The following is a 14,515-nucleotide window of genomic DNA, read 5'->3' on the forward strand; positions in this document are numbered from 1 at the left end:
AGGTAACAGACCCGGTAAAATGCTAGCACGCAGACTTCGTGCCCAACAAGCTCGTAACAGAATTAAATTCATCCTTTCCCCTACAGGCTCTCAGCTTGCTAACCCATTAGATATTGCTAACCAATTTGCAGACTATTATACTAAACTGTATAACTTACATTCTGACCCCCTTACATCCCAACCTACCCCCGACACTATTCAAACGTTCCTTTCTTCTATCAATCTCCCTACCCTAACCCATGACCAACTAGACGCCTTAAATGCTCCTTGGACCGTAACGGAGGTCGAATCCACTATTAAAGCTCTCCCTAAGAATAAAGCCCCAGGCCCCGATGGGTTTATTAACGACTTCTACGCTTCCTTTGCAGACCGCCTCTCCCCCACTTTGACCGCTCTGTTTAATGAGATAACTAATACTGCTACATTCCCTAAAGAAATGCTGGAGGCCCAGGAAGTAGCTATCCCCAAGCCTGGGAAAGACCCTGCCCACTGTCAAAACTACAGACCAATCGCATTACTTAATAGTGATGTTAAGATATATGCTAAATTGATAGCATCCCGACTTAGTGTTTATCTACCGCTATTGATCCACCCCGATCAAGCTGGGTTTATGCCTGGCAGACAGGCCTCTGACAATACCCGCAGAGTTTTTAACCTGATAGATAGGGCCCCTGGCACAGAGGGATTTTTATTACTCTCATTGGATGCTGAGAAGGCGTTCGACAGACTGAATTGGCTATATATGCGTACTGTTTTGGTTAAATTTGGTTTCTCGGCCCAGATTCTGGCGTCAATCTTAGCATTATATACCCTACCGTCAGCTAGAGTCTTTAGTAATGGATTTCTGTCGGACGCCTTCCCAATCACTAATGGTACCCGCCAGGGCTGCCCTCTCTCACCGTTGATATATGCTCTGGGTATTGAACCCCTGGCAGCTAAAATTAGAGCAGATGCTGCATTCCCAGGCCTGACCCATGGCGGACTCTCCCATAAATTGTGCCTCTTTGCCGACGACGTTCTCCTCTTTGTATCTCATCCCTCCTCCTCTCTCCCTAAATTACATTCCATACTACACGACTTCAGTGAGGCATCATACTACAAACTGAATACAACAAAAACCGAAGCCTTGCCGGTCCAATTACCCGATACACTCACGGCCACTTTACGATCTCAATATCCATACAATTGGAAACTCAACTCACTTAAATACCTCGGGATTCATATCCCTCCTACCTCCTCGGCTGTGTTCGATTTAAATCTCCCCCCCCTGATACTCACTCTCCAGATCCTGACATCCTCATGGTTGCTGTATGAGATATCCTGGCTGGGACGTTTATCCGCCTTTAAAATGTCCTTACTACCCAAACTCATGTATTTATTTCGCACTATACCTTACTCTTTTCCCAAACCGTACCTCGATAAATGCAAAATAGTTCTGACGAAATACCTATGGAAATCGCACCCCCCAAAACTGGCACACGCTAGAATGATTCTTCCCCGACATAGAGGAGGCCTCGCATTGCCTGACCTAAGTATGTACCAGGAAGCATGTGTGCTTGCCCAATTGAAATCTTGGAACATATCCAATCCCGCTCCCCTCTGGGCCCACATTGAGAAGGTCGGGGGCATAGGATACCCCTTAGCAGATTTGCTATGGACCCCTAAGGTCCTCCGTCCAAATGGTTTGAATGTTCTTCCCTCTACGGCTTCTTCCTTACGAATATGGGATAATTTGATGAGTAAACTTCCTAGCATTACTACCCCCCACACAACCCTTTCACTTAAAGCAGTGAGTAAGTTAATTCCCAACTTACATATCTCTACGTGGACTGCTTGTAATATTCATACCCTTGGAGACTTGTTGGACGGATCTGCCCTCCTTACATTTGCCCAATTGCACGATAAATTCTCCCTCCCAAGTGCTGAACTGTTTCACTACTTCCAGATCAGACACTGGTTTCAAAGCCTACCTACAGTACAAACTCCCCCCAGCTCTTTGGCTCAGTCTATCCGATCCCGCATAGTATTATCTTCATCAACTAAAGATATAACTTATTGGTTCAACACACTCATCTCATTAGTCCCATACCAAAAGTCTAACGCTCAGAGGCGCTGGGAGGGAGACTTGGGTATTCCCATAGCAGAGGCACAATGGGAGAAATTATACCGTTTAACATTTCGCATGTCTCGCTATTTAAATCATTCGGAAATGCATGTTAAACTACTGAATAGATTATATCTGACCCCAGACAGACTGCACACCTTTTGGCCCTCCTGCTCACCACTATGCTGGAGAAATTGCGGAGAGATAGGGCATGTATACCATATTTTCTGGTCATGTCCCCTTCTCCAAACTTTCTGGGCAGAAGTATTTACGCTAATAAATAAAGTTCTAGGCCTATCTTTAAGCCCATCCCCAGATCTGGCTCTCCTACATATGTATCCCCTGGAGGTATCATCCTCTCAGAGGTACTTGTTGGGACACATCTGTATTGCAGCAAGGGCAACCCTGGCCCAAGCCTGGAAGCAGGTGGCGGTCCCACCTGTTCTAAAGGTGTTCCATAAAGTTAATTTTCATTATTCTATGGAAACCGAATGTATGCCTTACTCCTCCTCTGCTTCCTCTCCCATGGTGAAATGGTTCCATTGGCATGAATTCGTCACGGAGGGGGAGGGCTCCACCTACATATCACGCCCGGGGCAGTCGTCCCCTATACAATTCAGTCTGAATGAGGAACCTTCTACTTCCTGAGTGCTCTTTCTCCCATACTTTCCCCTCTGGTCCTTCTTACTAGACACTACATTTATGATGTTATCAACCGATGCCCACCGGTTTCTAGAGTTGGAGTAGAGAATCCATATTGAAATACCTATGCACATTTCAAACTGTTAACATGTCTAGGATACCTGTATACCTACTTAGTGTTATGCTATCTGTTTTATATGTCAGTTGCATTTTATTGACGTGTACATCCCTCCCCACCCTGGTTTTTTTTCTGTACCCCCCCTCCCTTTTTTTTCTTTATCCCCTTTTTGCTTTTTGCATTCAATATAAAATTCAATAAAAACTATTGATGTTAAAAAAAAGACACAGATGACTTAAAAGAACTTGAGAACGGAGATTTAAGACGCTGGTGATTTGAAGAACTTAAGTGCAGTGGTTTAAGACGCTGATGATTTGTAGAACTTGTGAACGGTGACTGAGACGCTGATGATTGAAGAACTTAAGTGCAGTGGTTTAAGACGCTGATGATTCGTAGAACTTGAGAACGGTGACCGAGACGCTGATGATTGAAGAACTTAAGTGCAGTGGTTTAAGACGCTGATGATTTGTAGAACTTGAGAACGGTGACTGAGACGCTGATGATTTGAAGAACTTAAGTGCAGTGGTTTAAGACGCTGATGATTTGTAGAACTTGTAAACGGTGACTGAGACGCTGATGATTTGAAGAACTTAAGTGCAGTGGTTTAAAACGCTGATGATTTGTAGAATTTGAGAACGGTGACTGAGACGCTGATGATTTGTAGAACTTGAGAACGGTGACTGAGACGCTGATGATTTGCAGAACTTGAGAACGGTGATTAAGGCCCGCAGCCCACGCTGATTCCTTGGAGCACTGGTGACTGGACCGCAGAGAGACACACCAGCCACTGGGAACGCTGGAACCTGTGCAGCGAACAGGCACCTGGAAATGCCGGAGACACTGGAGTACAGCTTCAGAGATTCTCGCCGGGAACAAGAGCGCTGGCATCCACTTCAGGGGAAAGACGATACTCAGGCGCCGAGGCTCTGTCCGGCCTCTGACTTTGAATCTCCCGCCACCGCTGGATTGGCGGAACAGTCTGATGATGTCACCTGCCCCCCGCCCACGTGATGCTGGGTGTCATGGCGGCGCCCTTGCCCTGAAGAACCGCCGGGAGCCGCGCCAGCCAGACGCCGGAGCCCGTGGCCCACCGAAGGCGGAGGCCGCAACACAGACCAGCAAGCACGCAGGGGTAAGCGCGGTGAACGCCGCCTCTGGCGTGTGACACAGTGGCATAATTATGTATTGGGGCACTGATGTGTGGCATAATTATGTATTGGGGCACTGATGTGTGGCATATTATGTTTTGTGGTAAAAATATGTATTGGGGTACTGATGTATGGCATAATTATGTATTGGGGCACTGATGTGTGGCATATTATGTTTTGTGGTAAAAATATGTATTGGGGTACTGATGTGTGGCATAATTATGTATTGGGGCACTGATGTGTGGCATATTGTGTATTGTGGCAAAAATATGTATTGGGGCACTGTTGTGTGGCATAATGAGTTATGTGGAACTAATTTGTGGTTGTGTTGTAACATATTGGGCACTGATGTATTGCAAAACCACGTTTAATAAATAGACTTTGGGAGCTATTCAATTGTACTCATTGTTCCAGGTACTTAAGTTGGGAGATGTAAAGCCAGGGGTTTAGCAGTCGTAAACTGCATTCTCTGACTTAAGTGCCCGGCACAGTGCTGTCAGCGCACACAGTAAACCTGCAACTGACATTGCGCCATTACTTTAATCAGATTTCTGCTTGCAACTCAGGAGGGTGTGAGCAAAAATCCTCCAGGGTTAACAGCGCAGCTAAGGCAATAGATTCGGCACTCATAGTACTCTAACTTTATCTGAGCATAATATTGTTTATTGCACTAAGAGGTGAATACCTAAAAAATTAGGCTTTAGCTGTTCCTGTATGTGTGTGTGTATATATATATATATATATATATATATATATATATAAATCTCTCTCTCTATTACTCTATAAATCTTTTTTTTATATATTATTTTATTTCTTACATTCTATTTTTTATTTTTGTTCAGGCTTTAAGTCCCACTGTGTACAGTACAGTATGTGTGAATGCAGTGCCAGCTCACGCTTACAGAGGCTCCCCGCACATGCCTGGCGAGTGCTAATAGTGCTCTTAGAGCTGTTAGGCCGTATCTCTGGGGCGCTGAATATGCAGTAGCTCTCCTGCCCCTGTGATTCACTTACCCATTGATAGTATTTTACATTATCTAGTACTTAAACTTTTACTTGTTACTTCTTTACCTAATATATTTGCATACAATACTAATAGTAATTAAATTGCAATACCAGCTGCCCACAGGAAAATATTACAGTATTTCTCAGCTCTGCTGAGGTTCTTATAACAGACTATTAAATCTTTTTAAGAGAATTGCCGGATAAATGAAATAACTAAACAGTATACCCCTTTCAGACATAAAACCCCCGCTTCAACCTGGCTAGGACCCAGAACACTGAGTACAGGGTGAAGCTGGGGCTTTCTGTACTCGCTGGCCATAGGACTCACGGGGCCTTTCAAACAGCAGTGGAAATTCGAAACAAATATTAAGACCAAAAGCTATATTATACACTTATTTATTTTGTCCCTGTGTGGGCCAATTTATTTTATTGTTTCTGTGGGGGCCAATGTGTGTATTTTTCCTGTGGGGGGCCATTAGGGCTGCTTCCATAAATTTCCTGTGCTTGTTTTTCATCCCAATCTGCCCCTGCGTGTTCGCACATGGATGGTGACCCGGAATATTCCCGGAATATATCACCCTTCACACTGGTCTAGCGACCTGCTCTCCACATGCGCAGAACGGGTCTGGTGCCTGCGCAGGCCCCCAAACATCGAATTTGTATGCAAATCACTGGGTTTGTGTACAAATAGGAATAGAGCTCACACTCTATTATACAAACAACTAAACCATCCTAGTAAATTGATTAGCGCAAATAGGTGAGTGCACTTACCCAGTAAAGTTACTTTATTTATATTACACTCTATATTATCTTCTGTGCTGAGTGTTGTGGTCCATTGAATGGAAAAGTTTGTTTAGGAACTTCCATTATATCTTGGCAGCAATGTATGAAACTTATTCCCAACAGATGTCACCAATGGTCAGGAATTGTCATTGTCTGTGTTCTTATATTCATCCCTGCAATATCACTGTATATGTTCCCACTTATAAAGCAGTGTATGTGAGTGCTATGTGACAAAATGCTAATAAATAATACGTTTTAATGTCCTTTATACCTTGCAGTATGTTAATTTTCTTAGAAACCTTATAAAGGTGTGGAACCCGCTTGGGATCCCACCGGTCACCATACCGACGCTGGGATCCCGTGGATTAGAATGACGGCAGCCAGAGCACCAAAGCCCCTTGTGGGCTCACTGCACTTGCCACGCTGTGTAGATGTATTTAGCACATCTATGATCAATTTCTCTGACATACGGGGGGACGCCCAGCACAGGGCTAGTCTGCCCCGCATGTCAGGCCCTGACCCCCCGCACTGGTGCAAAAGCATCGCACGGCAGCTATGCTTTTACCCCCTGCCTGTGCAGCCTAGCTGCGCTGGCAGGCAGCTATCCGCCACGTCCTGGGTCACAGCAGCTGCGTGTGACGTCATGCAGCTGCTGTGGCCTGTCCCCAGAATGGTCCAGACGTGCCTGCATTGTCAGGACCGTGCACTACCAAGGGTGTTCTAATGCCGTTGGCACGCCCCCTCCTGCACCGTGACCGCCTCTGCATGTCAATCAGGCAGAGGCGATTGCAGTCCTGAGATGCTTTTAGCATCTCACTGCGCACTCCACAAAGGGCTTCAGATTGCGATCGCTGCCACTGCAGTGATCAAGTCTGAATGACCCCCTAAATAGATTCAGCGAAAATAAGCATGTCATAGCTTATACAAACCCAAAGTTAAAGGTGAATTGAATGCTATGCTAGGTAGTAGTGTAATAAGGCCCATAAACCAGCAATCTGTTGGGAGAATTCTGCTGGGGTAGGGGGGACGCAGACTCTGTGAATCTTTTTTTTGTGATTGATGATGTATGGGCCCCTTAAGAAAGATATTTTACTTTGAGACAAGAATTTCACACATTTAACCATTATTTGGATATTCTTTTACATTACAATATGTTTGTTGCACAATATGGGGGAGATTCAAATGTTTGAAAAGTCAGTTGGGAGTCTGGTTTTTCCTACCTAATAAACAGGAAAAAAACAGACACCCAACCGACTTTTCAAACATTTGAATCTCCCCCTATGAGTGCAACAATAACACAAGCTAATAGTATTAGAGCCAATCCTGATGACATACTATAATACCTGGATAAAGCCCACGCTCTTTTACACAATGAATGATGTCATGCACACTTTGTCTTTTGAATAAACAGCAGAAGTCAGGAACAATGTGTTAAGAATGATTGCAGTTTATTACAGAGTATATAACACAGAAGATATTTGAAAAGTCTTAAAATTAAGCGACAGCGAAATTGCACATCCTGCTTTATAGAAGCATGAAACGCGTCTGACAAGTTATCAAGTAAGCAATGAATGAATTGTCCTACTGGTTGTTGTAAATTCATGTCCAAGATTTTTAAAAGGTCAGTAAACTTTATGGGCAAAACATTTCTGAAACTTTCTTTTATGCTGGTTGTGAATGGCATGGATCAAGTTAGACTGATTAGGTGTTAATTAGTACAATATGTATCTTTTATGATACCAAAACGCATTCATGGGGTGGAATTCAAATGTTTGAAAAGTCGGTTGGGTGTCTGTTTTTTCCTGTCTATTAGATAGGGAAAAAAAGACTCCCAACTGACTTTTCAAACATTTGAATCTCCCCCATGAGGTCTCATGCTTAACCTGAACACTGTTAACAACTTAATACAGAGCATATTGGTTTTATTTTTATGATCACAGCCCATAATGTGTAAAGTGGCATTAGGTGACATTGGGGATATCTGCCATGTGGCAATATTTAACATTTTAATACCTCCTGGAACTTGTGGAGGTTGTTTGCATAATTTTTACACTTGAGTTGTTACCACTTCCTGAGCCAAAATTTGCCATTTTTCCACTGTTAGAACTGAAACTTCCTCCACCTACACCACCACCATATCCACTTCCGGAACCAGCTCCGAATCCGCTTCCACCTCCAACTCCATAGCCAGCACCATATCCACTTCCGCCTCCAACTCCATAGCCAGCACCGAATCCACTTCCACCTCCAGCTCCGTAACTATAACCTGATCCGCCACTGGTACCATAGGATGAACTCACCACAGCTATAAAAACAAAACAATAAACAGAGAACATGGTAAGTCAACCTGAATGATAATATACACATTATATGCACATTACATAGAACATTAAACGTGAATTAACAAAATGGTCTTACAGATATTTACAGGTAGGACACCTTCTCCTGACAACCTGGAAGTAAAGAATAAACCAAATGAATATCTTTGTTTATTTACAGTTTCTTATATAGTGCAGCATATTCCGTTGCGCTTTACAATTGGAAACAACAGTGATAAGACAAACTGGGTAATAACAGACAGACATAGCGGTAGGAAGGCCCTGCTCGCAAGCTTAAACTAAATTCTTCTTTATTTTATAAATGCATATATACACACACACATACAGTATAATACATATTTAATGCCAAATAATTAACTGTGATTATGTGATGAACTGTTATATGTGCTTGTATCAATGTACTGAGGGTACTCAAATATCCGGAGAATACAGCTCGCCTACTGAATAACTTAAAGGTGACACCTTAAATAAACTTACTGATTTATTGGTAGAAATGCTGACATCCTGCCTTGCCCTATACTGTACAGTATATATAGAATGTTATCTTGTTTCCTGAATCCTGCTAAGTCTAGTTGCTATGGTTCTACTGTACCTGTTCCTTATTACGGATTCGGTATGAAATACCACTTGTCATGATGCCGATGGTCACATGACTGACAGTGGCATCCTGACAATGAAGATCCTGATGTCGGAGGGGTGAGTATTTTTACCTACCCTAAACCTAACCCTACGGGGGTGGCAGCTAGGGTTAACCACCCCCTAGTGCCCAACCCTAACCATAGCAGGTACGCCAATACTTACCTTCGGGATGTCGGCTGTCAGTGTTTTCTGGCGCCGGTCTCCTGAGTGGTGTCGGGATTCCGGCATTGGTCACGTGACCGCCGGCATCCCATCCATGACCGCAGACATCCCATCCATGGGGATACTTAATGCACCCCCTTATTATGGCATCTTTTGGTTTTAAATGAAGCCTAGATTTATCAAAGATTGTAGAGATATAACATAGAGAGAAATAAAGCACCAACCAGTTATTTTACAGGCCAGGGGCCCCATTTATCAAAGAATCTTAATAATACCAGCAGCATATTTTGTTTAGTATCACAGTGATACCAAGGAATATGCAGCTGGTATTCAGCATTACTTACCCCTCCGGCGATGTCCAGGGCTTTTCCCCTTGTGGTATCCTCCACTCTGCTGCTGGCAGCCTAATACTGGGGTAATTCAGATCTGATCGTAGATGTGCTAAATTTAGAACATCTACGATCATTTACTCTGACATGCGGGGGGACACCCAGCACAAGACTAGTCTGCCCCGCAAGTCTGGCTCTGCCCCCCCCCCGCCCCCTCCACAAAAGTGCAAAAGCATCACATGGTGGCGATGCTTTTGCACCCGACAAGTTGCTCCCTGCCAAAGCAGTTCCTGCACGCTGGCAGGGGACTACCCTCCGTGCCCTGGGTCGCAGTGGCTGCGTGTGATGTCACGCAGCCGTCGCAGCCCGCCCCCGCAACAGTCTACGCACTCCGCCAATGGCATTCTAACACTGTTGGTAAATCTAGCCCATAAAGTTTTTTCTTCCTGATCTTTCTGGTAATTCTACCTCAGCACAGAGGATCCATTTCTAGATATCACTTGCCTGACTTAAACAAGACTTTATAATAGTCCATTATTGTTATGTCCTGACAATATTTATTCTTATATATTGCTGTGGCTCCTGGCAGTTACCTGCTCTCTTCTCCTTCTAGCAGTTTCCTGTAGGTGGCGATTTCAATATCCAGGGCCAGCTTAACATTCATCAGATCCTGGTACTCTTTCAGTTGGCGAGCCATGTCCTGCTTGGCCTTCTGCAGAGCATCCTCCAACTCAGAAAGCTTGTGTTTGGCATCTTTCACTGCAAGCTCCCCACGTTCCTCGGCTTCAGCAATAGAGCTCTGCAGCTTGGCACACTGTTTTAATAATGAAATAGGAACATCATGTATATTTTGTTTCAGTGCATATATGAGCACAATATTTTATAACATATGAGAAATTACGCTTCTGCCCAAAAAAATTATGCTCTTTTCATCCATTTAAGGTATCTGTTCCTTTGAAAGTTTCTGAGGTAACAAAGATCCCAATCCAGTTTTATAGGAATACGTTTATGTTCCTTAATAAACACTTCCTGGCAGACAGTAAATGCTGAGACAATGTCACACTGTAATTACGCTTCTGCTTCAAGGAAAGTATTCACAAAGACACTTATTTTTTTAATCCCTAAAGCTATTTCACCTACTTGTTTTTTCACGTTGTCGATTTCAGAGCGCAGTCTGTTAATCATACGGTTTAGCTCTGAGATTTCAGTCTTTGTGTTCCTGAGATCATCACCGTGTCTTCCAGCAGAGACCTGGAGCTCCTCGTACTGCAGACAAAATAAAGAGTAAGGACCATGATGTACAAGGGCTTCTTTTATTTCACATATACTGTTAATTATTAGTAAGGCCAGTTCTGTTTTCTGTCAGGTTCTTGAATCCCCTGCTGTTGTCAAACCACAGGTCTCAGTTCTGCTAGCCCTTGTTTTTAGGGTACACATTGTATGTAATACAGTCAGAAGAGTACATTATGACCCAATGGGCCGGATGTAATGGCTTGCGAGACGACCAGAGCTCTGAGACTGCAAACTTGTAGGTTTTTTTAAAGCAGCAAACGTTTACAAGACAAAAGCCAACCAGGTTTTGCCTTGTAAATGTTTGCTGCTTTAAAAAAACGTACGATTTCGCCAGGAATCTCGGAGCTCTGGCCATCTTGCAAACCATTACATCCGGCCCATTGTATGAGATACAGTCCTCTGAAGGACACGTAAGTCCAAATCTGAAGTGATGTCATCAAAGCATTCTATGACAGTCATAAATAAGTCAGAAATACCATTATAAGGACTTACTTTGCTTTGATACCAGGACTCGGCTTCTTGGCGGCTTTTGTTTGCGATTTCCTCATATTGAGCCTTGACCTCAGCAATGATGCCATCAAGGTCCAAAGCTCTGTTATTGTCCATTGTCAAAACAACTTGTGTGTCTGAGATCTGTGCCTGCATCTGGTTGAGTTCCTAAATATGGGACAATTCAATAATTTCATATAGGTCAGATATGTTATCTCTGTTGACGCAGTAATGATGATGCCTCCGTAAAAAGAAAATAATAATAATAATAAATCCTGAATGATAAGTACTAAATGACAAGTCAATATTTTTCATGCTGAAATAGCTACAAGACATTTTTTGGCACCTATCCTTGTCATTTGTTCTTTAACTGTCTCTTCACTCTAGTGGTTAAACGAGTCTGGGATTGCTCAACATTATGGGATTGGCCAGTTGGAACCTAGTTCTGTATTGTGTTCCAGTTATTTACAGAATCATAAATAACAATTATTACCATTAACTGTATCCATACTGATTCAAATATTGTATGTATATATTATAGGTGGATATAGTTCACAACATAGTATATAGTGTAGTACTTCTGTGCTTCTTATTAACCCCTATTAATTCTCACCTGTGTGCTGACCTGGGGTGGCCGACCTGTGCCGACATCGTGGGGTCCTGCACCCCGGACCCATACCTAGTATTAGGGACCGCCAGTGACGGAGAAGCCTTGTCGATTGGCCTGGGGGCTTAACCCTATATCTGCATATATACGCAACTAAGATCTCCGTATTATCTGACTATTATGTAGTAATATTTTTCACTCGGTGTGCATTAGGGAACACATAGTTTTTTCCTACACAGAATTACCCCTCCCTTTTAGCACCTGAGTGACATTACAATCTGATTGAGCAGCTTTCCATTTTGTGCATTGTATTTAGAGAGGCATGGATGGGTCAGCATTAGGAGGGATTGCTGACTCCAGAGTGCCATAGGGGAAGCCAGGGGTATCCCCAGGTAAGCTGGCTCTCAGATGCTGTAGGAGCCATTACCATGTGGCCTTACACTGGGAATTTAACCCAGACATATTTGTAATTATTTATGGGGTGGGTGTGGGGTGCGGTGGCCCCTGTGTCGGTATGGCTGGGCTGCTTCAGGTCGGCACACCCTAACACTTTATTAACACTTATGATTTTCCCTATCACTTTGTATATATTATTTTAATCACACCACTTACATAGCACTTCTGTGCTTCTTATTAACCCCTATTAATTCTCACCTGTGTGCTGACCTGGAGTGGCCGACCTGTGCCGACATCGTGGGGTCCTGCACCCCAGACCCATACCTAGTATTAGGGACCCCAGTGATGGAGAAGCCTTGTTGATCGGCCTGGGGGATTAACCCTATATCTGCAGATATACGCAACTAAGATCTCCGTATTATCTGACTATTATGTAGTAATATTTTTCACTCGGTGTGCATTAGGGAACACATAGTTTTTTCCTACACAGAATTACCCCTCCCTTTTAGCACCTGAGTGACATTACAATCTGATTGAGCAGCTTTCCATTTTGTGCATAGTATATAGTGTATTGTAGTTACCATTTCATACAGTGCCCTCAAGAAGTTGATCTCATCATTCAGAGCATCCACCTTGGATTCCAGTTCTACTTTGTTCATGTAGGCAGCATCCACATCCTAAGGCAACACAAATACTGACATCACTACATGTTACGCGGAGCACATAGCTTTTCAATGTATACACAGGTGTGTACAGGTGATCTAATGGGGCTTTTCGTATAATTACCTTTTTAAGCACCACAAATTCATTCTCTGCAGCTGTGCGCTTGTTAATTTCTTCTTCATATCTATTGAAAGAGGAAATATCACGAAGATGATAAGTAGCGTCGTAAATGACCAATACACATTAAGTTTAGAGTTATCCTCATCACTGATGGCATGCAAAGATTTTTATCGACATTTATTCACATGTCAGATACACTTGATTTAGATCACAAAAAGTTTGGGGATTACAAAAACAGTCTAAACATTAATTCTCAAAATTATTATTACAATAGACTTTGTGCAAGACCACAATTCCTAATAAAAACTATCTGGATGTATCCCTCTTACATTTCCCCGATGTCTAGCTGCTGGATGAGCTGAGTATATCAGCAAAAACAAGATCCCCCATTATTATTAGAAAACAGCCAGAAATAAATGTTATTTCAAATTCTGCCAACATGGTTAATGTTTGGAAAGTGAGCTGCATCTATAGTTTGCCAAGGTTGTTTTTTAGGATATCCCAAGCATGTATGCAGGTCACATCTTAACTTACTTGTTCTTGAAATCCTCTACAGCATCCTGCATTTGTCTTAGTTCTGCATCCAAGCGGGATTTGTCACTTCCTATTCCATCTAGCTGCCTTCGCAGTCTATTAATGTAGGTTTCAAAGAGGGGCTCAATATTATTTTTAACTGTTTTGACTCCCTGTTCTTGCAAGAGGCTCCATTTGGTTTCCAGTACTTTGTTCTGTTGTTCTAAGAAACGCACCTACATGGCAACAGTAACCAATTGTTAAAAATCAATCATAATGTCAGGACTTGCCAGGTTATCTAGTGCAACAGGGAATGGGGTATATGAAACAGAAATATAACTTACCTTGTCAATAAAGGATGCAAACTTGTTGTTGAGAGTCTTGATCTGTTCTCTTTCTTCTGTGCGTACCCTTGAAATGGTTGGGTCAATTTCCAGATTAAGAGGGGCTAAAAGGCTCTGATTAATTGTAACTTCTTGGATTCCTCCAGGTGGGCACACTGGAAATCCAGGTCCACCACCAAATCCTTGTCCAATACCAAATCCTTGACCACCACCAAATCCTTGACCAGCACCATAGCCAGAGCTCATACCAAAGCCTGCTCCACTACCAGCTCCACCACCAAACCCAGAGCCATATCCATAACGGGACTGAGAACTTAGGGAAATTCTTTTGTTTGCTCCAACATTATGGAGGCTTCTGCTGCCAAAGCCCCCAGAGCTAGCCCGGCTGGCACCCCCTCCGCCAGAGCGATTGATAGAGACAGAGCTGAAGCTGTTACGGTTTGCCACTGATGGAACAGCAGAAGCAGTACTGAAGGTTTTTTTGTAAGTTGTTTGGCGAGACATCGACATGGTCCTGTTGGAAGTGTGATGCTGATGATGAGAAGAGAGGGAGGCAGAGTGAACGGCTCATGAAACTCACCTTTTTATTTGTCCCAGTGTGTGGGTTTGGTCCAGGACATGTATGTATCATCTTACCGCAATAATGGGTTTGGCATGCCCTGCAGCAATCTAAACACTGAGCTCATCTGATTAACGCACACCTCTATTATCTGTACTGCACAAAATATGCAATAGCTTGTAGTCTGTCTGAATTCCTTCACCCTTTCTAGACTCCTGACTGTTACAAGTCAGCAGATTTGTTTTTCAAAAACTTTAACTCT

At 43.2% G+C, this 14,515-nt stretch overlaps 1 protein-coding gene across 1 annotated transcript; it reads right to left on the reverse strand.

Annotated features, from left to right (window-relative positions):
* Positions 1-7,229: 7,229 nt before the first annotated feature.
* LOC135006862 (keratin, type II cytoskeletal 5-like) lies at positions 7,230-14,265 on the reverse strand. The gene is made up of 9 exons (XM_063952068.1): positions 13,695-14,265; positions 13,372-13,586; positions 12,841-12,901; positions 12,636-12,731; positions 11,055-11,219; positions 10,410-10,535; positions 9,863-10,083; positions 8,219-8,253; positions 7,230-8,105 (listed from the first exon to the last, which is right to left on the reverse strand). The coding sequence occupies exons 1-9, from the start codon at positions 14,202-14,204 to the stop codon at positions 7,807-7,809; spliced, it is 1,728 nt and encodes a 575-aa protein (XP_063808138.1). The 5' UTR covers positions 14,205-14,265; the 3' UTR covers positions 7,230-7,806.
* Between the last annotated feature and the right edge of the window lie 250 nt (positions 14,266-14,515).

The sequence above is a fragment of the Pseudophryne corroboree genome, chromosome 2, assembly GCF_028390025.1.
Source record: "Pseudophryne corroboree isolate aPseCor3 chromosome 2, aPseCor3.hap2, whole genome shotgun sequence".
NCBI lineage: Eukaryota > Metazoa > Chordata > Amphibia > Anura > Myobatrachidae > Pseudophryne > Pseudophryne corroboree.

Excerpts from the sequence above, each read along its gene's own strand:
- LOC135006862 (XM_063952068.1), bottom strand. The coding sequence starts at position 14,204 with ATGTCGATGTCTCGCCAAACAACTTACAAAAAAACCTTCAGTACTGCT. Across the intron at positions 13,587-13,694 it reads TTGCATCCTTTATTGACAAG|GTGCGTTTCTTAGAACAACA; the intron begins GTAAGTTATATT and ends GTTGCCATGTAG. Across the intron at positions 11,220-12,635 it reads TGAGGGCACTGTATGAAATG|GAACTCAACCAGATGCAGGC; the intron begins GTAACTACAATA and ends TCCCATATTTAG.